At 38.0% G+C, this 27,559-nt stretch overlaps 1 protein-coding gene across 2 annotated transcripts in view; it reads right to left on the reverse strand.

The window, feature by feature from the left end:
• The window catches only part of LOC148939549 (potassium voltage-gated channel protein Shaw-like), a 350,445-nt gene that overhangs the window by 241,758 nt on the left and 81,128 nt on the right, over window positions 1-27,559 (reverse strand). For both annotated transcript variants that reach the window (XM_089107173.1, XM_089107174.1), the window contains exon 2: window positions 14,042-14,253. In XM_089107173.1, coding sequence (XP_088963299.1) covers window positions 14,042-14,235 — 194 coding nt within the window. In that variant the 5' untranslated portion in view covers window positions 14,236-14,253. The remainder of the gene's footprint in view (window positions 1-14,041; window positions 14,254-27,559) is intronic.

A 27,559-nucleotide genomic window follows, 5' to 3' on the forward strand; every position in this document is an offset into this window, starting at 1 on the left:
AAGTTGGCAGGGTTTTTGTTTTTGATAAGAATTGCACAATGAATGTACGTCATGAATTCCCCCTCCCCGTGCTAGGATTATTGCCTGGCTGTGGCAATGGATATTACCTCTAAATACAGAGAATTAAGGTGATAGTTAAATTGGGTTGAGTTGCACAAAAGCTCAGTAGCACGAGAGTTCAGTAGCACGGTGGTTCAATTGTACAGGGTTTTGGTTATACAGGGGTTCTGTTGCATGGAGGGTTCAGTTGCTCGAGGGAGGATTTGCGAATTGGAGGAGATGGGGGGATAGTGTACTGTATAATGCACACGTGATGGTTTGGAGAGTATTGTCAATTTAAAACAGTTTAGAAATAAAAAAAAATTAACAAGAAATGGATGAAAAGTGTTTTGAGGGAGATGGGGTGCATGGAGGGTTGAGTTGCACGAGGGTTCAGTTAAAGGGGGAACAGTTACACGGGGGTTTAGTTAAATTGGGTTGAGTTGCACGAGGGTTCAGTAGAACGAGAGTTCAGTAGCACGGGGGTTCAGTTGTACAGGGTTTCGGTTATACAGGGGTTCAGTTACATGGAGGGTTCAGTTGCACAAGGGGGGATTTGCGAATTGGAGGAAATGGGATGATAGTGTACTGTATAATACACAAGTGATGTTTTGGAGAGTATTGTCAATTTAAAATAGTTTAGAAATAAAAAAAATTTAACAAGGAATGACTGAAAAGTGTTTTGAGGGAGATGGGTTGCATGGAGGTTTGAGTGGCACGAGGGTTCAGTTAAAGGGGGTACAGTTACACGGGGGTTTAGTTAAATTGGGTTGAGTGGCACGAGGGTTCAGTAGCACGAGAGTTCAGTAGCACGGGGGTTCAGTTGTACAGGGTTTTGGTTATACAGGGGTTCAGTTACATGGAGGGTTCAGTTGCACGAGGGGGGATTTGCGAATTAGAGGAGATGGGATGATAGTGTACTGTATAATATACAATTGATGTTTTGGTGAGTATTGTCAATTTAAAATACTTTAGAAATAAAAAAAATTTAACAAGAAATGGCTGAAAAGTGTTTTGAGGGAGATGGGATTGCATGGAGGGTTGAGTTGCACGAGGGTCCAGATAAAGGGGGTACAGTTACACGGGGGTTTAGTTAAATTGGGTTGAGTTGCACGAGGGTTCAGTAGCACGAGAGTTCAGTAGCACGGGGGTTCAGTTGTACAGGGTTCCGGTTATACAGGGCTTCAGTTACGTGGAGGGTTCAGTTGCACGAGGGGGGATTTGCGAATTGGAGGAGATGGGGCGATAGTGTACTGTATAATACACAATTGATGTTTTGGTGAGTATTGTCAATTTAAAATAGTTTAGAAATAAAAAAATTTAACAAGAAATGGCTGAAAAGTGTTTTGAGGGAGATGGGATTGCATGGAGGGTTGAGTTGCACGAGAGTTCAGGTAAAGGGGGTACAGTTACACGGGGGTTTAGTTAAATTGGGTTGAGTTGCACGAGGGTTCAGTAGCACGAGGGTTCAGTAGCACGGGGGTTCAGTTGTAGAGGGTTTCGGTTATACAGGGCTTCAGTTGCATGGAGGGTTCAGTTTTACGAGAGGGGATTTGCGAATTGGAGGAGATGGGGTGATAGTGTACTGTATAATACACAATTGATGTTTTGGTGAGTATTGTCAATTTCAAATAGCTTAGAAATAAAAAAAAATTAACAAGAAATGGCTGAAAAGTGTTTTGAGGGAGATGGGATTGCATGGAGGGTTGAGTTGCACGAGGGTTCAGTTAAAGGGGGTACAGTTACACGGGGGTTTAGTTAAATTGGGTTGATTTGCACGAGGATTCAGTAGCACGAGAGTTCAGTAGCACGGGGGTTCAGTTGTACAGGGTTTCGGTTACACAGGGGTTCAGTTACATGGAGGGCTCACTTGCACGAGGGTTCAGTTAAAGGGGGTATAGTTACACAGGAGTTTAGTTAAAATGGGTCGAGTTGCACGAGGGTTCAGTAGCACGAGGGTTCAGTAGCACGGGGGTTCAGTTGTACGGGGTTTCGGTTATACAGGGGTTCAGTTACATTGAGGGTTCAGTTGCACGGGGGTTGAGTTAAATGGGGCTTGAGTTCCATGAGAGTCGACTATAAATAAGGCTTTTGCGTCTTTCTGAACTTTCTGTGAGAGGCGGGGGTAAGTATTTAGTTTAAATAATTCTAAGAGGAATTGAGTTTTTCTTTCATTGAAATGCAAGAGTTGGAATATTTCAGTAGTGCTTTGTCGTGGTTTAGCTTGTCATAGTTACATTCTCTTGATCTTTCAAAGTTCACTTTGATTTTATTTCATTGATTCTTTTTGTTTGCATGTCCGGGTTGGTGTTTGCAAGTCCAAGTTGGGTTTTCAGACCTACGTTTTTTAGATTTTCGTGGGTGTTTGTTTCACGGGGTTTATTATTTGAGAAGTTAACTTTAGTATTTCGTGATTTGACATGCCTGAAATCATGAATTAGAATATTTAATTAGATGTTTGGGGATTTTCAGACCTAGGTTTTTTAGGTTTTCGTGTGTGTTTGACTCCTGGGGTTTATTATTTGAGAAGTTAACTTTAGTATTTTGTGGTTTTACGTGCCTGAAATCATGAATTAGAATATTTAATTAGCTCTTTGACTCCTGGGGTTTATTATTTGAGAAATTTACTTTAGTATTTTGTGGTTTTACGTGCCTGAAATCATGAATTAGAATAGTTAATTAGCTGTTTGGGTTTTCAGACCTAGTTTTTTAGATTTTCGTGGGTGTTAGGTTCCTGGGGTTTATTATTTGAGAAGTTAACTTTAGTATTTTGTGGTTTTACGTGCCTGAAATCATGAATTAGAATAGTTAATTTAGCTGTTTGGGTTTTCAGACCTAGTTTCTTAGATTTTCGTGGGCATTAGGTTCCTGGGATTTATTATTTGAGAAGTTAACTCTAGTATTTCGTATTTGACATGCCTGAAATCATGAATTAGAATATTTAATTGGCTGTTTGGGGATTTTCAGACATATGTTTCTTAGGTTTTCATGTGTGTTTGACTCCTGGGGTTTATTATTTGAGAAGTTAACTTTAGTATTTTGTGCTTTTACGTGCCTGAAATCATGAATTAGAATATTTAATTAGCTGTTTAGGGTTTTCAGACCAAGGTTTTTTCGATTTTCGTAGCTGTTTTACTCCTGGGGTTTATTATTTGAGAAGTTAACTTTAGTATTTTATGATTTTACGTACCTGAAATCATGAATTAGAATAGTTAATTACCTGTTTAGGGTTTTCAGACCTAGATTTTTTAGATTTTCGTGTGTGTTTGACTCCTGGGGTTTATTATTTGAGAAGTGAAATTTAGTATTTTGTGGTTTTACATGCCTGAAATCATGAATTAGAATTGTTTATTAACTGTTTTGGTTTTCAGACCTAGTTTTTTAGATTTTCGTGGGCGTTAGGTTCCTGGGATTTACTATTTTAGAAGTTAACTTTAGTATTTCGTGATTTGACGTGCCTGAAATGATGAATTAGAATAGTTAATTAGCTGTTTGGGTTTTCAGACCTAGTTTTTTAGATTTTCGTGGGTGTTAGGATCCTGGGATTTATTATTTGAGAAGTTAACTTTAGTATTTCATAGTTTGACTTGCCTGAAATCATGAATTAGAATATTTAATTGGCTGTTTGGGGATTTTCAGACCTAGCTTTTTTAGATTTTCGTGTGTGTTTGACTCCTGGGGCTTATTATTTGAGAAGTTAACTTTAGTATTTTGTGGTTTTACGTGCCTGAAATCATGAATTAGAATAGTTAATTAGCTGTTTGGGTTTTTAGACCTAGTTTTTTTTAGATTTTCGTGTGTGTTTGACTCCTGGGGTTATTATTTGAGAAGTTAACTTTAGTATTTTGTGGTTTTACATGCCTGAAATCATGAATTGAATAGTTAATTAGCTTTTTGGGTTTTCAGACCTAGTTTTTTAGATTTTCGTGGGTGTTAGGTTCCTGGGGTTTATTATTTGAGAAGTTAACTTTAGTATTTCGTGATTTGACGTGCCTGAAATCATAAATTAGAATAGTTAATTAGCTGTTTGGGTTTTCAGACCTAGTTTTTTAGATTTTCTTGCGTGTTAGGTTCCTGGGATTTATTATTTGAGAAGTTAACTTTAGTATTTCATAGTTTGACTTGCCTGAAATCATGAATTAGAATATTTAATTGGCTGTTTGAGGATTTTCAGACCTAGCTTTTTTAGATTTTTGTGTGTGTTTGACTCCTGGGGTTTATTATTTGAGAAGTTAACTTTAGTATTTTGTGGTTTTACATGCCTGAAATCATGAATTAGTATAGTTAATTACCTGTTTGGGTTTTCAGACCTAGTTTTTTAGATTTTCGTGGGTGTTAGGTTCCTGGGCTTTATTATTTTAGAAGTTAACTTTAGTATTTCGTGATTTGACGTGCCTGAAATGATGAATTAGAATAGTTAATTAGCTGTTTGGGTTTTCAGACCTAGTTTTTTAGATTTTCGTGCGTGTTAGGTTCCTGGGATTTATTATTTGAGAAGTTAACTTTAGTATTTCATAGTTTGACTTGACTGAAATCATGAATTAGAATATTTAATTGGCTGTTTGAGGATTTTCAGACCTAGCTTTTTTAGATTTTCATTTGTGTTTGACTCCTGGGGTTTATTATTTGAGAAGTTAACTTTAGTATTTTGTGGTTTTACGTGCCTGAAATCATGAATTAGAAAAGTTAATTAGTTGTTTGGGTTTTCAGACCTAGTTTTTTAGATTTTCGTGGGTGTTTGACTCCTGGGGTTTATTATTTGAGAAGTTAACTTTAGTATTTTGTGGTTTTACATGCCTGAAATCATGAATTAGAATAGTTTATTAGCTGTTTGGGTTTTCAGACCTAGTTTTTTAGATTTTCGTGGGTGTTAGGTTCCTGGAATTTATTATTTGAGAAGATAACTTTAGTATTTCGTGATTTGACGTGCCTGAAATCATGAATTAGAATATTTAATTGGCTGTCTGGGGATTTTCAGACCTAGGTTTTTTAGATTTTCGTGTGTGTTTGACTCCTGGGGTTTATTATTTGAGAAGTTAACTTTAGTATTTTGTGGTTAAGTCAACTCTTGGATGCACAATACGGAAATTTCATTCAAGAAATTATGAAAATATTTGTAAGTAAGTAACAAGCTCTTTATTGATTTCACCTCTTGAATATACAGTAGAGATACTTCATTCAAGAAACGTGATTAAACACGTTTTGAAACTACATACTATTTGCTTGCCTTTCCTTGGCACCGATTTTTGTACGTATCTCAAAATGACAAAATATGCCTACGGCTCTAACAATTGTACTCTATTATTGGTCAGAGACACGATGTGGCTTTCCCACTGGTATTCTATGTCCGGTTATTGACACTACCTAGTCTATTGCATGTATTAAATCAGTATTTTTACGCAGTGGAACGATAAACACATAAGTCATATCTTTAAAAAAAAGTGAAGATGGAGCATTTTAATAAAGTGTGTTCACATAACAGGGTTATTGTAGCATTGAATGCCGACAAGGAGAAGTATTTAAACTATAAAACAAGTACAAGTGGTAGCACTATTGGAAATGTATGCATGCATAGTCATGACAGTAAGGAATTAAATTTCTTTGGAATAGCGAAAAAAGTCAACTCTTATGTTGGTGGTTATGTGAGATTGAGATCTCCAGAGATGATTGCACTCAAAGAGAATGCCAACATAAAAATAATCGTTGATGATAGAGGACAACTCCTTACTACTGTTGCAGGTAACACATTACCTACCGATACATCCAATCGTCAGCTTTCGGGTATTAGCATTCAACGGAAGGTCAATAAAAGAAAGGCCTACTCTTCTACTAATATCGTAAACCATATCGTGTCTACGTGCCAAAACTGTTACCTATGTAAAAATAATGTGATAATAGACAGTGAAATTGCCAGAAAAATAAAAAGGGCATTGTCAGAAAATATCACTATGGAATATAAAATTGAATCGATGAAAAACAAAGCACCAGCAAACGTTACTGCCATTGATCAAACGGTCAATGAACCTTGACCGTTACTGCCATTGATCAAACGGTCAATGATCAAATGGTCAATGAAACGGTCAATGAACTTGTTTCATAGTTTAAATACTTCTCCTTGTCGGCATTCAGTTCTACAATAACCCTGTTATGTGAACACACTTTATTAAAATGCTCCATCTTCACTTTTTTTTAAAGATATGACTTATGTTTTTATCGTTCCACTGCGTAAAAAATACTGATTTAATACATGCAATAGACTAGGTAGTGTCAATAACCGGATCATAGAATACCAATGGGAAAGCCACATCATATCTCTGACCAATAATAGAGTACAATTGTTAGAGCCGTAGGCATATTTTGTCATTTTAAGATACGTACAAAAATTGGTGCCAAGGAAAGGCAAGCAAGTTGCGTGTAGTTTCAAAACGTGTTTAATCACGTTTCTTGAATGAAGTATCTGTACTGTATATTCAAGAGGTGAAATCAATAAAGAGCTTGTTACTTACTTACAAATATTTTCATAATTTCTTGAATGAAATTTCCGTATTGTGTATCCAAGAGTTGACTTAACCACAAAATACTAAAGTTAACTTCACAAATAATAAACCCCAGGAGTCAAACACACACGAAAATCTAAAAAACCTAGGTCTGAGAATCCCCAAACAGCCAATTAAATATTCTAATTCATGATTTCAGGCAAGTCAAATCACGAAATACTAAAGTTAACTTCTCAAATAATAAATCCCAGGAACCTAACACCCACGAAAATCTAAGAAACTAGGTCTGAAAACCCAAACAGCTAATTAACTATTCTAATTCATGATTTCAGGCATGTAAAACCACAAAATACTAAAGTTAACTTCTCAAATAATAAACCCCCGGAGTCAAACACCCACGAAAATCTAAAAAACTAGGTCTGAAAACCCAAACAACTAATTAACTTTTCTAATTCATGATTTCAGGCACGTAAAACCACAAAATACTAAAGTTAACTTCTCAAATAATAAACCCCAGGAGTCAAACACACACGAAAATCTAAAAAAGCTAGGTCTGAAAATCCTCAAACAGCCAATTAAATATTCTAATTCATGATTTCAGGACAGTCAAACTATGAAATACTAAAGTTAACTCCTCAAATAATAAATCCCAGGAACTTAACACGCACGAAAATCTAAAAAACTAGGTCTGAAAACCCAAACAGCTAATTAACTATTCTAATTCATGATTTCAGGCAATTCAAATCACTAAATACTAAAGTTAACTTCTAAAATAGTAAATCCCAGGAACCTAACACCCACGAAAATCTAAGAATCTAGGTCTGAAAACCCAAAAAGTTAATAAACTATTCAATTCATGATTTCAGGCACGTAAAACTATCAAATACTAAATTTAACTTCTCAAATAATAAACCCCAGGAGTCAAACACACACGAAAATCTAAAAAACTAGGTCTGAAAACCCAAACAGCTAATTAAATTTTCTAATTCATGATTTCAGGCACGTAAAACCACAAAATACTAAAGTTAACTTCTCAAATAATAAACCCCAGGAGTCAAACACACACAAAAATCCAAAAAAGCTAGGTCTGAAAATCCTCAAACAGCCAATTAAATATTCTAATTCATGATTTCAGGCAAGTCAAACTATGAAATACTAAAGTTAACTTCTCAAATAATAAATCCCAGGATCCTAACACCCACGAAAATCTAAAAAACTAGGTCTGAAAACCCTAAACAGCTAATTAACTATTCTAATTCATGATTTCAGGCACGTAAAACCACAAAATACTAAACTTAACTTCTCAAATAATAAATCCCAGGAACCTAACACCCACGAAAATCTACAAAACTAGGTCTGAAAACCCAAACAGCTAATTAACTATTCTAATTCATGATTTCAGGCACGTAAAACCACAAAATACTAAAATTAACTTCTCAAATAATAAACCCCAGGAGTCAAACACACACGAAAATCCAAAAAACCTAGGTCTGAAAACCCTAAACAGGTAATTAACTATTCTAATTCATGATTTCAGGTACGTAAAATCATAAAATACTAAAGTTAACTTCTCAAATAATAAACCCCAGGAGTAAAACATCCACGAAAATCTAAAAAACCTAGGTCTGAAAACCCTAAACAGCTAATTAAATATTCTAATTTATGATTTCAGGCAAGTCAAACTATGAAATACTAAAGTTAACTTCTCAAATAGTAAACCCCAGGAACCTAACACCCACGAAAATCTAAAAAACTAGGTCTGAAAACCCAAACAGCTAATTAACTATTCTAATTCATGATTTCAGGCATGTAAAACCACAAAATACTAAAGTTAACTTCTCAAATAATAAACCCCAGGAGTCAAACACACCCGAAAATCTAAAAAATCTAGGTCTGAAAACCCTAAACAGGTAATTAACTATTTTAATTCATGATTTCAGGTACGTAAAATCATAAAATACTAAAGTTAACTTCTCAAATAACAAACCCCAGGAGTAAAACATCCACGAAAATCTGAAAAACCTAGGTCTGAAAACCCTAAACAGCTAATTAAATATTCTAATTCATGATTTCAGGCACGTAAAACCACAAAATACTAAAGTTAACTTCTCAAATATTAAACCCCAGGAGTCAAACACACATGAAAACCTAAAAAACCTAGGTCTGAAAATCCCCAAACAGCCAATTAAATATTCTAATTCATGATTTCAGGCATGTCAAATACGAAATACTAAAGTTAACTTCTAAAATAATAAATCCCAGGAACCTAATGCCCAAGAAAATCTAAAAAAACTAGGTCTGAAAACCCAAACAGCTAAATTAACTATTCTAATTCATGAATTCAGGCACGTAAAACCACAAAATACTAAAGTTAACTTCTCAAATAATAAATCCCAGGAACCTAACGCCCACGAAAATCTAAAAAACTAGGTCTGAAAACCCAAACAGCTAATTAAATATTATAATTCATGATTTCAGGCACATAAAACCACAAAATACTAAAGTTAACTTCTCAAATAATAAACCCCAGGAGTCAAACACACACGAAAACCTAAAAAACCTAGGTCTGAAAATCCCAAAACACCTAATTAAATATTCTAATTCATGATTTCAGGCATGTCAAATCACGAAATACTAAAGTTAACTTCTCAAATAATAAACCCCGGGAACCAAACACCAACGCAAATCTAAAAAACGTAGGTCTAAAAACCCAACTTGGACTTGCAAACACCAACCCGGACATGCAAACAAAAAGAATCAATGAAATAAAATCGAAGTGAACTTTGAAAGATCAAGAGAATGTAACTGTGACAAGCTAAACCACGACAAAGCACTACTGAAATATTCCAACTCTTGCATTTCAATGAGAGAAAAACTCAATTCCTCTTAGAATTATTTAAACTAAATACTTACCCCCGCCTCTCACAGAAAGTTCAGAAAGACGCAAAAGCCTTATTTATAGTCGACTCTCGTGGAACTCAAGCCCCATTTAACTCAACCCCCGTGCAACTGAACCCTCCATGTAACTGAACCCCTGTATAACCGAAACCCTGTACAACTGAACCCCCGTGCTACTGAACCCTCGTGCTACTGAGCCCTCGGGCAACTCGACCCATTTTAACCAAACCCCTGTGTAACTATACCCCCTTTAACTGAACCCTCGTGCAAGTGAGCCCTCCATGTAACTGAACCACTGTGTAACCGAAACCCTGTACAACTGAACCCCCGTGCTACTGAACTCTCGTGCTACTGAATCCTCGTGCAACTCAACCCAATTTAACTAAACCCCCGTGTAACTGTACCCCCTTTAACTGAACCCTCGTGCAACTCCACCCTCCATGCAATCCCATCTCCCTCAAAACACTTTTCAGCCATTTCTTGTTAAATTTTTTTTATTTCTAAACTATTTTAAATTGACAATACTCACCAAAACATGAATTGTTTATTATACAGTACACTATCACCTAATCTCCTCCAATTCGCAAATCCCCCCTCGTGCAACTGAACCCTCCATGTAACTGAACCCCTGTATAACCGAAACCCTGTACAACTGAACCCCCGTGCTACTGAACTCTCGCGCTACTGAACCCTTGTGCAACTCAACCCAATTTAACTAAACCCCCGTGTAACTGTACCCCCTTTAACTGAACCCTCGTGCAACTCAACCCTCCATGCAACCCATCTTCCTCAAAACACTTTTAAGCCATTTCTTGTTAATTTTTTTTTATTTCAAAACTATTTTAAATTGACAATACTCACCAAAACATCACTTGTGCATTATACAGTACACTATCACCCCATCTCCTCCAAATCGCAAATCCCCCCTCGTTAAACTGAACCCTCCATGTAACTGAATCCCTGTATAACCGAAACACTGTACAACTGAACCCCCGGGCTACTGACCTCTCGTGCTACTGAACCCTCGTGCAACTCAACCCAATTTAACTAAACCCCCGTGTAACTGTACCCCCTTTAACTGAACCCTCGTGCATCTCAACCCTCCATGCAACCCATCTCCCTCAAAACACTTTTCATGCATTTCTTGTTAATTTTTTTTTTATTTCTAAACTATTTTAAATTGAGAATACTCTCCAAAACATCACTTGTGTATTATACAGTACACTATCATCCCATCTCCTCCAATTCGCGAATCCCCCCTCGTGCAACAGACCCCTCCATGTAACTGAACCCCTGTATAACCAAAACCCTGTACAACTGAACCCCCGTGCTACTGAACTCTCGTGCTACTGAACCCTCGTGCCCCTCCACCCTCCATGCAATCCCATCTCCCTCAAAACACTTTTCAGCCATTTCTTGTTAAATTTTTTTTATTTCTAAACTATTTTAAATTGACAATACTCACCAAAACATGAATTGTTTATTATACAGTACACTATCACCTAATCTCCTCCAATTTGCAAATCCCCCCTCGTGCAACTGAACCCTCCATGCAATCCCATCTTCCTCAAAACACTTTTAAGCCATTTCTTGTTAATTTTTTTTTATCTCAAAACTATTTTAAATTGACAATACTCACCAAAACATCACTTGTGCATTATACAGTACACTATCACCCCATCTCCTCCAATTCGCAAATCCCCCCTCGTGCAACTGAACCCTCCATGTAACTGAACCCCTGTATAACCGAAACCCTCTACAACTGAACCCCCGGGCTACTGAACTCTCGTGCTACTGAACCCTCGTGCACCTCAACCCAATTTAACTAAACCCCCGTGTTACTGTACCCCCTTTAACTGAACCCTCGTGCATCTCAACCCTCCATGCAACCCATCTCCCTCAAAACACTTTTCAGGCATTTCTTGTTAATTTTTTTTTTTATTTCTAAACTATTTTAAATTGAGAATACTCTCCAAAACATCACTTGTGTATTATACAGTACACTATCATCCCATCTCCTCCAATTCGCAAATCCCCCCTCGTGCAACTGAACCCTCCATGTAACTGAACCCCTGTATAACCGAAACCCTGTACAACTGAACCCCCGTGCTACTGAACTCTCGTGCTACTGAACCCTCGTGCAACTCAACCCAATTTAACTAAACCCCCGTGGAACTGTACCCCCTTTAACTGAACCCTCGTGCAACTCAACCCTCCATGCAATCCCATCTCCCTCAAAACACTTTTCAGCCATTTCTTGTTAATTTTTTTTATTTCTAAACTATTTTAAATTTACAATACTCACCAAAACATCAATTGTGTATTATACAGTACACTATCGCCCCATCTCCTCCAATTCGCAAATCCCGCCTCGTGCAACTGAACCCTCCATGCAACTGAACCCCTGTATAACCGAAACCTTGTACAACTGAACCCCCGTGCTACTGAACTCTCGTGCTACTAAATCCTCGTGCAACTCTACCCAATTTAACTAAACCCCCGTGTAACTGTACCCCCTTTAGCTGAACCCTCGTGCAACTCCACCCTCCATGCACTCCCATCTTCCTCAAAACACTTTTAAGCCATTTCTTGTTAAATTTTTTTTATTTCTAAAGTATTTTAAATTGACAATACTCACCAAAACATCACTTGTATATTATACAGTACACTATCACCCCATCTCCTCCAATTCACAAATCCCCCCTCGTGCAACTGAACCCTCCATTTAACTGAATCCCTTTATAACCAAAATTTTGTACAACTTAACCCCCGTACTACTGAACTCTTCTGCTACTGAGTCCTCGTGCAACTCAACCCCATTCCACTAAACCCCCGTGGAACTGTACCCCCTGTTACTGAACCCTCTTGCATCTCAACCCTCCATGCAACCCATCTCCCTCAAAACACTTTTCAGGCATTCCTTGTTAAATTTTTTTTATTTCTAAACTATTTTAAATTGACAATACTCTCCAAAACATCACTTGTGTATTATACAGTACAGTATCATCCCATCTCCTCCAATTCGCAAATCCCCCCTCGTGCAACTGAACCCTCCATGTAACTGAACCCCTGTATAACCGAAACCTTGTACAATTGAACCCCCGTGCTACTGAACTCTCGTGCTACTGAACCTTTGTGCAACTCAACCCAATTTAACTATCACCTTAATTCTCTGTATTTAGAGGTAATATCCATTGTCCCAGCCAGGCAATAATCCTAGCAGGGGGAGGGGAAATTCATGACGTACATTCATTGTGCAATTCTTATCAAAAACAAAAACCTTCCCAATTTTTAGAATGTGTTACCTCCAAAATTGACTCCCCCTCCCCCTCTCCTACCCTCCCCTGCCCCCTCAGAAATGGGGGAACGAAGGGAACGTTAGATCCTATTTTAAATTGACAATACTTTTCAAACGTTACTTGCGTATTATAAAGACCTCATCGGAGAGGTAAGGCTAGGTCAAGTAACATATTGCCCCAGTTTACGAACCCTTCGGGGTTACCTTAACTGTTAATCAGTTTAATCCTTTTTGTTTCTCCACCTTCATACAATCCAAACACTAATTAAAATCATTCACACTCCTATTATTCAAAAAATTAATTAATATCGTTCATAGAGTCCAATTTGCGAATCCCTTATCCCTTTTTGCAAAAATGTCAAATACTCACTCTCTTTGAAAAACTAAACCAGACTATACCCACCATATCTATCGTATAAAGCGAGCGGACTGGTTTCTAAGGCAACACCCATTTCCGTGACCAATCATTTAAAAAAAACTACTAATCAAGTTACTGTATATGGAGTAACCACCACTCTCTCTCTGATTGACCCAAAAAAAAATGGGTGTTACCTTAGAAACCCGTCTGGTAAGGCATGTACCGTTCGTAGTAATAGGTGACTGACCCTGGTAAGTCATATTACGCAATCACCCGTCGGATCAGCACCTAGGTTACTACTCACATATCCAAAATGGAGTCCGACACGGGTTGTGCAGATTATCGTTTTGAGTGCCGTGTTTGGGTCTTCTCAGAACCCATTTCCAGACATGCTTTTCAAGCGCGTTACAATTTAGAAGAACCCGTGTCCAATACGCTTGGAGCTCGTAAGAGGAAAACGCTTTAGAATTTTGCTCGGTTAAACACGGAGAACCTGAAAACAATTTTGTTGAACCCGCTCAAAACACGCTTCAAACCCGGTGCCTGAAAACGCAACTCTGATAACCACAGCAGGTAGCTTAAACGTCTGTTTAAACGCAAGAGCTTTCACTTATTAAAGACATATTTTTGCCCATTAAATAGGAAAAAAAATCGGCCATTGTTTATAAATAGATTTAAAGCGGGAAATTGTGAGCAAGTTTGCTTTTGGCTGCCCAATTGGCTTGAAACTTTCAGGGTCGTCCACTAGGCCAATAGGACCGCCTATTTTGTTGGGAGGGCGTCACAGGGTACAAAAATGGACAAAAAGAGGTTGTCTTTGATTAGTTTGAGACTTATATCCGTGAGTCACTGATACCAGGGAACCCTAATGCACAAAAAAATATTATATAAACAGTTCATCTAAGGATTAGAAAAAAAAAACATTTAAAATTGTAACAGAGTTTGATTTACCTGTAATAGTTCAATATCTGGGCAAACACTCCCGGATGTCTGTCAAAGAAGTATTCATTAAGAACTGGATCATAATTGGCTAAAGCTTCAGTTAATCTCGACAGCCTTGTTGCTGGGATTTTTTTCAACGTGGTGCGGTATGTTTCAAACCGAAATCCTCCCACATTTAGGATAATACGATTTTCACCATCCATAACATCTGGACAATACACCTGAAAGAGATGTCGTCACTTGGGCACACGCTGAGTGGCTTGGGGAGGCCAGGAGCATTAGTTAAGACAATAAAGCCAAAACAATAAAATGAAAGCTGATTTCCAAAATTATGATAGAAATTATGGTACTTAGGTTACATGTTATAGCAACAACACTAAAGGACTGAAGTTAGTAATAGTAATATACACCAAAATATGATGAAAAATTAATACTTTAGTAACAAAATCATGGAAACTACAACAGAGAATTATGGAAAGCAGGCTGCTCTGAATGCATCATATTAAATACTCAACCTAATTATCTCTATAGATTAAATATTTAATTAAAACATACTGACATAGATACCATTATCTCACTCAGGCTTAGCTGATTATCTCCAAGTGGACACATGAAACTGGTTTCAATACAGATCAAGAACAAAGCCAGAGCTATTTATTCTAATTAACGGCCTTTGTGATAAAGGGTCATTCTTAAAGGATCGGAACGAAATTTGAACTTTCGCGTAAAGAGCGAGGTATTGACTAGGGGGCGAACCCCCAAAAATACGTAATACAAATATACGAATCTAGAAGTTCGTTACGTAAGTTAATTCGCAAGTTAAGTCAGAACAAAATTTCGAGAAAGCTAATTAGCCAGAAAAAAGTAAAATTAATATGCAAATTTTATTTTAATTATTCATGTACAGTGAGCCGGTCGTCCTCGTCTGGGGTGGGAGGACGTCATAAAGAAAGATTTAAAGCAAGTAGGAACTTCGTGGGAGGGTGTAAAGAGGGGGGCTTAGAATAAATTGAGATGGAGGAGGAGCGTGCGTGGCTGTGTTGGCCTCAGGTGGCTTGGTGCTGCGGTGAGTTGTTAGTAGTAGTAGTATTATTATTCCTTAAGCCTCTCCTGGCTTTTTAAATCTGATTACTTTAAAAAACTTTCCACAAAATAAGTTTTCAAAGAAAAGTAAAGAAATCCATTAAACAAAAAATGAGCAAAACTAAAATCAAATAATCTACCAAGCGTGAAACTACCACAAATCAGCATCGATAAATAAATGAAACCCAAAAACGAACAGAAATTACAATAATTAACCGAGTCAAACTCAAAACGAGCAGAAATTAACATAAGTTGGGCGCAATACCCTATGCCTTCCCAAGGCCAGAACAAAATTTGCACTTAACTGAAAAAATATAAATGTTTTTAATTTTGTAACTTTGATGAATAAATAATATCAACATTTTGATTACTAAATATCAGTATATGTATATTAAACTGACAATGCATTCATTTGTATTTTTTCAGTAAAGTGCAAATTTTGTAATGATGGGCGCAGGGGGGGGGGCTAGAATGAGCCTCTTTTGAAGTTTCTACGACAACCCCTTCCATATGAAGTGCCCTGCTCTAAAAGAAAAAATAATACATAATACATTGTGCCAACATCTTTCTTATATGCCTCGGGTCATAACCTAAAACCCTTGCCCTCGAGGGTTTTGGGGGAGTTTCCTCCTCAAAAACATATTTTCTATCTGGAAATCAACTACGCTGCACAAAATGGCTATCTCAAAATTTTGATTGGATGTGTTTGGGGGGATGATGGGCGTGGGGGGGCTAGTTGTCCTCCAATAACTTCCGACTATTAAAAAGGGCACTAGCCACTCCAATTTCCAATCGAATGAGCCCTTTTAGAAGCTTCTACGACAACTCCTTCGATACGAAATGCCCAGCTGAAGAAAAAAAAACACTTTGTGCCCACATCGTTCTTTACTCTATGATAACCTTAAGTTACCTTAGTATGTTATAAATAATAAAAAAAAAACTTTATTTAAACTTAAAGTAAGTAGCAACATTTAAATTTTAAACGAATAGAAATTATTCTGTATATGAGGGGGACAGCCCCTTTCTCGATCCTCGTCCTTTACGCTAAGGTTTCTTAGTTCTTTAACAATACTTCTCATTCAAATTTAATAACCATTGGGTTTCAGAATTCGTTCTTAGTGAATTGTGACAAAAAGTCAAATTTTAGCATAGAGAACGAGATTTGAGGAAGGGACATCCCCCCTCATATACAGAATAATTTGTGCTTGTTTTAAGTTTTAATATTGCTTCTTACTCTCAGTTGAACATCATTATTTCTATTTAATTTTTGACCGTTTTTTAAGTCTTGACAAGATATCCCCTTACCGCCGCTATTTAAAATTTCTCCCGGAAATTATCATCCCCATAGAAAATTCTTCCTTTGGAAAAACCCCTGTAGAAAATCCCTGCTCCCACCCCCACCCCAGCCCAAAAAATCCTTCTAACTCCCAATAACGAATGATATATGTGAACAATGGGTAAATTCCACAATTTACAGCCGTTTTGATTTTAGTTCAAATAATCACTCACCCGATCTTCTAGAACCATTGGCTCAATACAATCACCCTGGGAGAAAGAACACGCAAATAAACACACATCCGGGATATTTCATCTGGCAAAAAAAAACAAAATTCCATATTTCTGAAGATAGAACCTTAAAAGCTCTACAATAGGATTCTCTGACATGCTGAATCAGACGGTGTGGTTTTCATTGACATTGATTAACTTTTTGAGGGTGTTTCCCACTTTTTGAGAGTCAGAAAAATTTTCTCAGGCTCACAGCTTGTGATGGGTAACATTAAACTGAATGAATTTTATATATTTGGAATCAAAATGAAGAGGCAATTCTTTTGATCGGTCTTTTCTCGTCAAAATTCCGTATTTTAGACTTTCAGTTACTATTAGGCCAAATCACTCCTTACTTGCAGTTCGCTACCACGAACTATTTGGTTGCAGCTATCTCTGCAGTTGGATATAGTGGAGAGCGAATCCCAGGGAGTCATGCAGTAGAGTCACTCAAAATATAACATCATACCCAGTATGACATCATCTTGTATATGAAAAGCAAGTTTTTGTCCAAAACGATTAATACAAAAAATGATGTCAGAAAATGATCAATGACATAAAACCCAGTATGACACTATCACCTTGTATATAAAGAAGCAGTTTATGTCGCAACTTCATTTTCTGGTACTAACAAAACCACATAGGTATAGCAGTTTCATTTAAAATGAGCCCTTAAACAGCTCTCCATGATTTTCCAGTGCCTTCTAGCAGCGAAGGAAAAAAAGAACAAAAAAGATGACATATCAGTGGAACCCATGCAAAAAAGTGATTTTCCTTGTTGTTCAAGGCAGGGGGCTGTAATTTTCCTGAAGGGCATTTTTATCAATGGCTATTCCAATGGTGTACTTTTTTCCGATCTGGCACCAATTTTGAGGGGTTTCGGGCTATTTTCCGAAATACCAATAAATTTGTTTTGCAACAAACTTTTACTATTAAGACCAATCGAAATAATAGCTGTCATCCCTGAATAAGCCAGAATGGTAATTTTTTCTCACTAGGCAGTTTTTTAAACGTATTTTTATAATTTTTGGTTATAATTGGCTTTACTAGGTTAAAAATATTTTTTCATTATAAGTTTTTGTGTGAAATTTCACACCTATAAAAAGAACATTTTTATTTTTTGAGTCAAAAAATTCTTTAAAAATAATGTCTCTGTTTCTCTGGAGCCTTCCTTTTATTATGCTTTATTTCTATGGTTCATAAAGAACGAACTCTAGTCGGAATCTAAACTTTCGAAACGAAATCGAAATCTAAAAACCTAAATTTTAAAAATACGTTTTGAAAAAAAACTTGTCAAATGAGGACGTATCGTCATTCAAAGTTGATTCAGATATGGCAACTACGCATTGTTTCAATCAATGTTAATTGTAAAAGTTTGTTAAGAAAACAAATTGATGGGAATTGCCTTAAACACCCCAAAAAAGCTGTTAGATCAGAAGGAAAACTGCACCATTGCACCAACTGCACTGTAGCTAAAAATCTCATAATTGAAGTCCCCATCCGGAGCAACGAGGAAAATCACTTCTTCGCATGGGAATCAGTGATGTGTGTACTGTTTTTTTTTTCGTCTTTTTTTTTTTCTTCACCTGGGGCACTGAAACATCACGTAGATATTTAAGGCTTATTTTAAAGGTAACTTTTATATTTACATGCTTTTTTACGTTATAAAAGATGATATTTAAATAAAGTGTTTTTTAACAAAACTACATCTTCATATACAAGATCATATAACACACGTAGCTTTATTTAACAAGAGATTATATAACACACGAATCTTCCAGAAAGCTGTTTTTTTTGGGGGCGGGGGGTATAATTTCATATTTGAGTGACTCTATTGCTTGATTCCTTGTGGTTCGGGTTGTTTAATTGCTTTGGCGTTCTCTGTTTAACGTTTTCTCTGCAAAATTTTGCAGTTTCGGGTTGTTTAATTGCTTTGGCGTTCTCTGTTTAAGCGTTTTCTCTGCACAAGTTTGTAGTTTCGGGTTGTTTGACTGCTTTTCTTTCAAATTTTCCTGTAGTTTCTTTCATTTGGGTTCTGTGCTTTAATGTCCCATCCACTTTTTGATATTTCAAATTATATTGCTTTTCTTCGAATAAAGTTTCACTACTTATCTACATGTATATTAAAGTGAACTAAGGTTAGAAGATTTTCAAAAACTTCTTGAGCAGATTTTCAGCTTACTAGCAGCATAGAATAATGATTCTTAAGGTAGCCCAAATCAAAATACCCGTGCTCAAACTAGGATAAAGTTTAATCTTCAATACTTTGTCTATGTGTAAGCATAAACAGAGTCAAGCATCATGCTAGGATTTTCGAAAACTAGTTCTTCGAAGTTTGCGTGGCTAACTTCTTAAGATACAAATTACATCCAGAATATTTATGTACATATCGGTTTTCGACTTCGAGGGATCTTTTTCTTTTCCACAACATGAAGACAAGAAATTCTAGTATGTTTTTGAGCCTTGCTCTGGATCTGCTTATCGACGATGAATTCGCTTGTGATGATGTACAAGTTATAGTCTTGCCTCATGACCCAGTTCAGTTACTAGACGAAGACAGGTGTAACGACAAGGACGCCGAGGATCCAACTGTACAAGATGTGCACGTATCAAAGAAGTGGACTTCAACCCTGTGCCACTCCAAGAAGAATAGTTCAAACATTTGAATAGAAACACTGAAGTAGAAGGAGCCCTTTCGAACTTGGAACATTGACATTAGAGGTGCCAGTTCAAGGCCTCTGATATAATGTAGAGAAAGTAGGAAAACTGTTATTCCTGGCAAGAAGTTGGTAACAAGGCTGCTAAAGCCTTGAAACAGACAAGGGGGCCGTCAAGGAAAAGGCACCCTTACGGATGCTTACACTTTTTCTTAAGGACGAGTTTTTCAACCTACTTGCTAGCACTGTAGACTGTAGCGTCTTCTTTTTCCAAACATGATATATATTTGATACCGCGCGTATTGTCCCAGACAATATACGTCATGATCTTAGTTCAGTTTTTACCTGGCACTCAATCAGGTAACAGGGTAATGCCACTTGGAAAATGTATTGTCGATGACTGCCAAAGCAGAAACGAATAACCACATTTTTGAATGTGATAATTTTCAAAAATATCTACCTGTCAATAAATATAAAATTATCACACTTACCTATTTATTGTTTAGAGACACATTTTTTATTCGTCTGAGGAAAGCATGTACTTTACTTCACTCCCCCCTTGGAAAGAAGGACTTGTACAAGTTACCCTCTACTAATTTTATTCTTATAAAGAAAAAAGTTCGCCTTTTAAGGCGAACTTTTAAGAAAAAGTACACAAAAAAAACAGGTTTTCCTTAGGCTTACCGTGACGTGCACATCAAAATCACGCATGCGCGAAGGCGGAGCATGAATCTTGCGTTGCAGTGGTGCCGAATATAGATCAGTTGTAATAATTTGGGACTTTTATATCTGGCTGGTACAATATGGTCCAATCCCATAAATATGACACCTTTTGCGAAATTATGATACAAGAGGGTGCGATTCAAAATATGCTTACGTATGCTTTCATTTTTTGATCTACAAATATTTTCTTTCACCCTGATCTGTTAGGCATAATCAAGATAAGGACAGACAAGCAGTCACCTATTTTCCTTTTTTCGTAAACAGATAATGCACTTCCGGTGTCCAGAGGTCGACAAAAACATCTTTCTGTGTATCAACATCAAGTCTTACCGATTGAAAATGAAGCTATAATGACACTTGGATTCGTGATGGTTGGGAATCTAGTGGAATAAAAACAAAAGCCAACCACCCAAGGTGAATCTCCTCAGTTTGAAAATTTTTATTAAGGAAAAACCAGCCTGCTGAGAGAAATTAAAAGTAAGAAGAAATTTAAAATAAGGCGATCTAGCTCAATTGCATATATATATATATATATATATATATATATATATATATATATATATATATATATATATATATATATATATATATATATATATATATATATATATATATATATATATATATATATATATATATTATATTTATATATATATATATATATATATATATATATATATATATATATATATATATATATATATATATATATATATATATTTTGTAAGCCGAAAACTGGGGCTATTGAGAAGAAAACGTGTTAAAATGATTCATTTTACTTGTTTAAAACTTAAAACAAACAGAAATTATTTCGTATATAAAGAGGGTTGCCCTTTCCTCAACACCTTGCTCTTGACGCTCAAGTTTTTTAGTGCTCTTAAAAAAGCGTCTTAGCCTATTGTTCTAATTAAACGGCTCTTGTCTTTCGGGAGTCATTCTTATAGAATTGGGACAAAATTCATACTTTAGTGTAAAGAGCGAGGTGTTGAGGAGAGGGTAACCCTCTTTATATACTTAATAATTTCTGTCTTTTTTAAGTTGTGATGTTGCTCCTTACTTTCAGTTGAAAAGACTTTTTTATTTCTGATCGTTTTTAAATAATGCCAGGATATCTGGCCCCACCTTCATGGAGAAACCCGCTCCCCACGGAAATATCCTTCTGACAATTCGATCCCAGTGAAAATTTACCCCGGACAATTACTCTTAACCACTCCGCGCGTAAAATTGAGACGGAAAAGAGAAAGCAAGACATAAAAAAAACTTTGTATAAGAATTCCGGCAAATTCTCCCAGTGCATAATATTCCCTGAAAATTTCACTCCCTGGAAAATTTCCTCCCCATGGAAAACTTACCCGTGGAAAACCTCCCAGCAGAAAATGTGTCCCCCCCACCCAATAATGTATGCATACATCTCAATAACAGACACTATGTCCAAACAATGGGCAAATTTATAACCTAAAGACCTATCTCCTGGGGATGTGGGGGTGCATGTTATACCCGAACGGATGTGTTTATTGGGTCTTTTAACTATGAGTAGAATGGGGGTGTTACTCGTGACAGCACACCAAATATGGGCATAGAATACTGACAGCACACCATATATGGGCATAGAATACTGACGGGGCTCCAAATATGGGCATAGAATCCCTAGGGAGACCACGTGGTTAATGGGGTCAATGACCTAAATTTCACAACAACAACATCGACCTTGACATTCGCTGAGAGCGTGCACTTACAACAATAACAACATCGACCTTGGAACACCTGTGCCGTTGACCTCAATTCACCTATCGTGAATCAATAATTCCCCTTAGAAACAACAAATTAATTCCCCTTTCTCGACAGATCAATCAACCAATGACATCATCTGTCAGACTTTAAAAATTTTCGCCTAGAAACGATTCTCCAGGAATAGATCCAAGTCATTAATGTCATTGCCTCGGAAACAACTCTTTTGGTCGAACTCCAAAGGATATTAATAACCAAAGGCCATGGAAACAATTCTCCAAGAAACATCTTAGCGATGAATTATTTTAGCGCGGGAAAAGGTTTCTTATTAATTTGAAATGCATTAGCGCAGAGATGCCAAAAACAAAAGAAACACGCTGAAATTACGTTTAGGGATTATTTGGGCGAAACCGTTTTAGACAGGCTATGGAACTATTTCGGCGAAACAGTTAGAGACATTTTGAAAGAAGATTTTTGAAGAAAATTTAGAAGAGAATTTGAGGGTGAAACTCTGTGGTCGTTATAATACACAATTTTCATTTGAACAGTGTTGTGAGGTCCTCTAACCCAACCCCAAAGGGTTCCAATCCTCCTACCCCAACCCCGAAGGAAGCCCCCGGTCCTCAAAGGCTCCCCAAGCTCCCAAAGGGCCACCGGCGCCCCCAAAGGCCCACCCAGACCCCCAAAGGCCATCCCTGGGCCCCCCAAAGGCCCATCGAGCTCCCAAAGGACCAACGGGGTCCCAAAGGCCCTCCACCGGTCCCCAAATGTCCCCCAGGCCCCCAACTGCTCCCCCGGACCCCCAAAGGCCCTCCTGTGCCCCAAAGGCCCTCCCTGTGCCCCAAAGGCCCTCCCCTGGCCCCCAAAGGTCCCCGGACCAGAGAAGCACCACCGGGATGTGCCGTGGGCCAGGAAAGCGCCGCAGGATGTGCCGCAGGGATGCACCGCAAAAAAAAAGTAAACTAAAAAGTAAAAATTTCGAAATGTTATCCCCCAAACGCCATCCTCAGACCCCCAAAGGCCCTCCCCCCGGTCCTCAAAGGTCCCCCGGGCTCCCAAAGGGCCAACCGGCCCCCAAGGGTCCCCCGGGCCCCCAAAGGTCCTCCCCCGGTCACCAAAGGTCCACTGGGCTCCCAAAGGCACTCCCCCGGTTCCCAAAGGTCCCCCAGGCCCCAAACTGCCCCCGGACCCCCAAACGCCATCCCCGGGCCCCCAAAGGCCCATCGAGCTTCCAAAGGACCAACGGGGTCCCAAAGGCCCTCCCCCGGTCCCCAAATGTCCCCCAGGCCCCCAACTGCCCCCCGGACCCCCAAAGGCCCTCCCTGTGCCCCAAAGGCCCTCCCTGTGCCCCAAAGGCCCGCCCCCGGCCCCCAAAGGTCCCCCGGACCATCGAAGCGCCGCCGGGATGCACCGTGGGCCAGGAAAGTGCCGCAGGATGTGCCGCAGGGATGCGCCGCGGGTCAGGAAAGCGCCGCAGGGGATGCGCCGCAGGGAGGCACCGCAGGAAAGCGCCGCAGGATGCGCCGCAGGGATGCGCCGCAAAAAAAAGTAAACTAAAAAGTAAAAATTTCGAAATTTTATCCCCCAAACGCCCTCCTCAGACCCCCAAAGGCCCTTCCCTGGTCCTCAAAGGGCCCCCAGGCTCCCAAAGGGCCAACCGGCCCCCAAGGGTCCCCCGGGCCACCAAAGGTCCTCCCCCAGTCCCCAAAGGTCCACTGGGCTCCCAAAGGCACTCCCCCGGTCCCCAAAGGTCCCCGGACCCCCAAACGCCCTCCCTGGGCCCCAAAGGCCCTCCCCCGGTCCCCATACATGCACACAATTACACACACACAAAAACTTACACACACACACAAAAACTTACACACACACACGAAAACTTACACACACAGACACGAAAACTTACACACACACGCCAAAACTTACACACACACACACACAAAAACTTACACACACGCACACACACAAAAACTTACACATGCACAAGAAAACTTACATGCACACAAAAACTTACATACACACAAAAACTTACACACACACACACACACAAAACTAAAACACACACACACACAAACTAAAACACACATACACACGAAAACAAACACACACAAACAAAAACTTACACACACACAAAAACTTACACACACTCGCAAAAACTTACACACACACACAAACAATTAAACACACACACACACGAAAACATACACACACACGCCAAAACTTACACACACACAAAAAAACTTACACACACACACACACAAAAAAACTTACACATGCACACGAAAACTTACATGCACACACAAACTTATGCACACACACACACACAAAAAAACTTACACACACAAAAACTTACACACACACACACACACACACCAAACTTACACACACACAAAAAAAACTTACATCCACACACAAAAGCTTAGACACACAAAAAATTCACACACACACACACAAAAACTTAGACCCACACGCAAAAACTTACATGCACACAAAAACTTACATGCACACAAAAACTCACACACACACAAAAACTTACAAACACGCACAAAAACTTACACAAACACACAAAAAATTACACACACACACACATTAAAACTTACACACACACACAAAAACTCACACACACACACGCCAAAACTAAAACACACACAAAAACTAACAAAAAAAAACACACACAAACACAAAAAAACTTACACATGCACTCGAAAACTTACATGCACACAAAAACTTACATGCACACAAAAACTTACACACACACACACACACAAAACTTACACACACACACACACGAAAACTCACACACACACGCCAAAACTTACACACAACACAAAAACTTACACACACACACACACACACACAAACACACAAAAACTTACACATTAAAACAAAAAAAACTCACACACACAACCAAAAAAAATAACACACACACACATACACAAAACTAACACAAACACACACGAAAAAATACACACACAGGACAAAACTTACACACACACAAAAACTTACACACACACACACACACACACACAAAAACAAACAAAACAACACAAAAAAAACACACACACACACCCACAAAAACTTAAACACACAAACACACAAACAAAACTAAAAAAAACACACACGAAAACTAACACACACACGCCAAAACTAACACACACAAAAACTTACACACGCACACACACACAAAAACTTACACATGCAAACGAAAAATTACATGCAAAAAAAAACTTACATGCACACAAAAACTTACACACACAAACACACACACAAAACTTACACACACAAACACACGAAAACTCACACACACACGCCAAAACTTACACACACACAAAAACTTACACACACACACACACACACACAAACAAAAACAAACAAACACACACACACACAAAACTTACACGCACACACACGAAAACAAACACAAACACCCCAAAACTAACACACACAAAAACTAACAAAAACAAACCCACACACATACAAACAAATACACACAGACACACAAAAAAAAAAATTACACAAAAACAAAATTAAACAAACACACACACACACAAAAACAAACACACACACAAAAAAAACTTACACCCACTCACAAAAGCCGAAACACACAAAAACTTACGCGCACACACAAAAACTTACACTCACACGCAAAAACTTACATGCACACAAAAACTTACATGCACACAAAAACTTACACACACACACGAAAGCTTACACACACACACAAAAACTTACACACACACAAAACAACTTACACACACACACATGTAAACTCACACACACACACACACACACACACACAAAAACTTACACATGCACACGAAAACTTACATGCACACAAAAACAAACACACACACACACACGAAAACTAACACACACACAATACAAAAATAACACACAAAAAAGCTGATACACACAAAAACTTACAAACACACACACACACAAAAAAACTGACACCCAAACTCAAAAACTTACATCCACACAAAAACTTAAATGAACAAAAAAACTTACACACACAAAAAAACTTACACACACGCACAAAAATTTACACACACACAAAAACTAACACACACACACGAAAAGTTACTCACACACACACACACACACACACACACACAAAACTTAAACATGAACACGAAAACTGACATGAACATAAAAAATAAAATTCACAAAAAAACCTAAACACACGCACATATATTACACACTCACACACAAAAACTGAAATACACACACACGAAAAATAACAAACACACACTAAAACTTACACAAACAAACAAAAACAAAAAAACACACACATTGAAACATACACACACACACGAACACTAAAACACACACGCCAAAACTTACACACACACAAAAGCTTACACACACACACACACACAAAAACTTACACATGCACACGAAAACTTACATGCACACAAAAACTTACATGCACACAAAAACTTACACACACACAGCACACACACACACACACACATACACACACAACTCACACACACACACACACAAAAACTTACACACACACGCAAAAACTTACACACACACAAAAACTTACACAAACAAACACACACAAACACACTAACACAAGCACACGAAAAAAAACATTCACACAAACAATTACACACACACACACACACACACACACACACACACACACACACAAAACTCACACACACACACACACGAAAAAAAACACACACACGCCAAAACTTACACACACACAAAAACTAACACACACACAAACACACACACACACACAAAAACTAATACAAGAACAAAAAAAAAACTCACACACACACGCACAAAAACATACAAACACACACACACACACACAAAAATTACACACACATACACGAAAACACACACACACACGCCAAAACTTACACACACAAAAACTAACACACACACACACACACACACACACAAACTTACACACACACACACAAAAACTTACACACACACACAAACACACACAAACTTACAAACACACACAAAAACTTACACCCACACACAAAAGCTTAGACACACAAAAACTTACACACACACACACAAAACTTACACCCACACGCAAAAACTTACATTCACACAAAAACTTACATTCACACAAAAACTTACACACACACACACACACAAAACTTACACACACGCACAAAAACTTACACACACACACACTAAAACTTACACACACACAAAACACACACACACACACACACACACACAAAAAACTTACACATGCACACTAAAACTTACATTCACACAAAAACTTACACACACACACACACACACAAAAACTTACACACACACACATCAAAACATACACACACAAAAGCTTAGACACACAAAAACTTACACACACACACACACAAAAACTAACACCCGCACGCACAAATTGACACCCACACGCAAAAACTTACATGCACACAAAAACTTACATGTACACAAAAACTTACACACACACTAAAACTTACACACACGCACAAAAACTACACACACACACAAAAACTTATACACACACACGAAAACTTACGCACACACACACACACACACACACACACAAAAAAACTTACACATGCACACGAAAACTTACATGCACACAAAAACTTACATGCACACAAAAACTTAAACACACGCACAAAATCTTAATAGCACACACAAAAAATTAAACACACACACACGAACACATAAACGAACACGCACAACCACATACACACACGCCCAAAAACTTACACACACACACATGAAAACTTACACACACACACGAAAACTTACACACACACGCCAAAACTTACACACACAC

This window comes from Artemia sp. Qi Xiang Cuo, chromosome 21, assembly GCF_049724085.1.
Source record: "Artemia sp. Qi Xiang Cuo chromosome 21, ASM4972408v1, whole genome shotgun sequence".
Classification (NCBI taxonomy): domain Eukaryota; kingdom Metazoa; phylum Arthropoda; class Branchiopoda; order Anostraca; family Artemiidae; genus Artemia; species Artemia sp. Qi Xiang Cuo.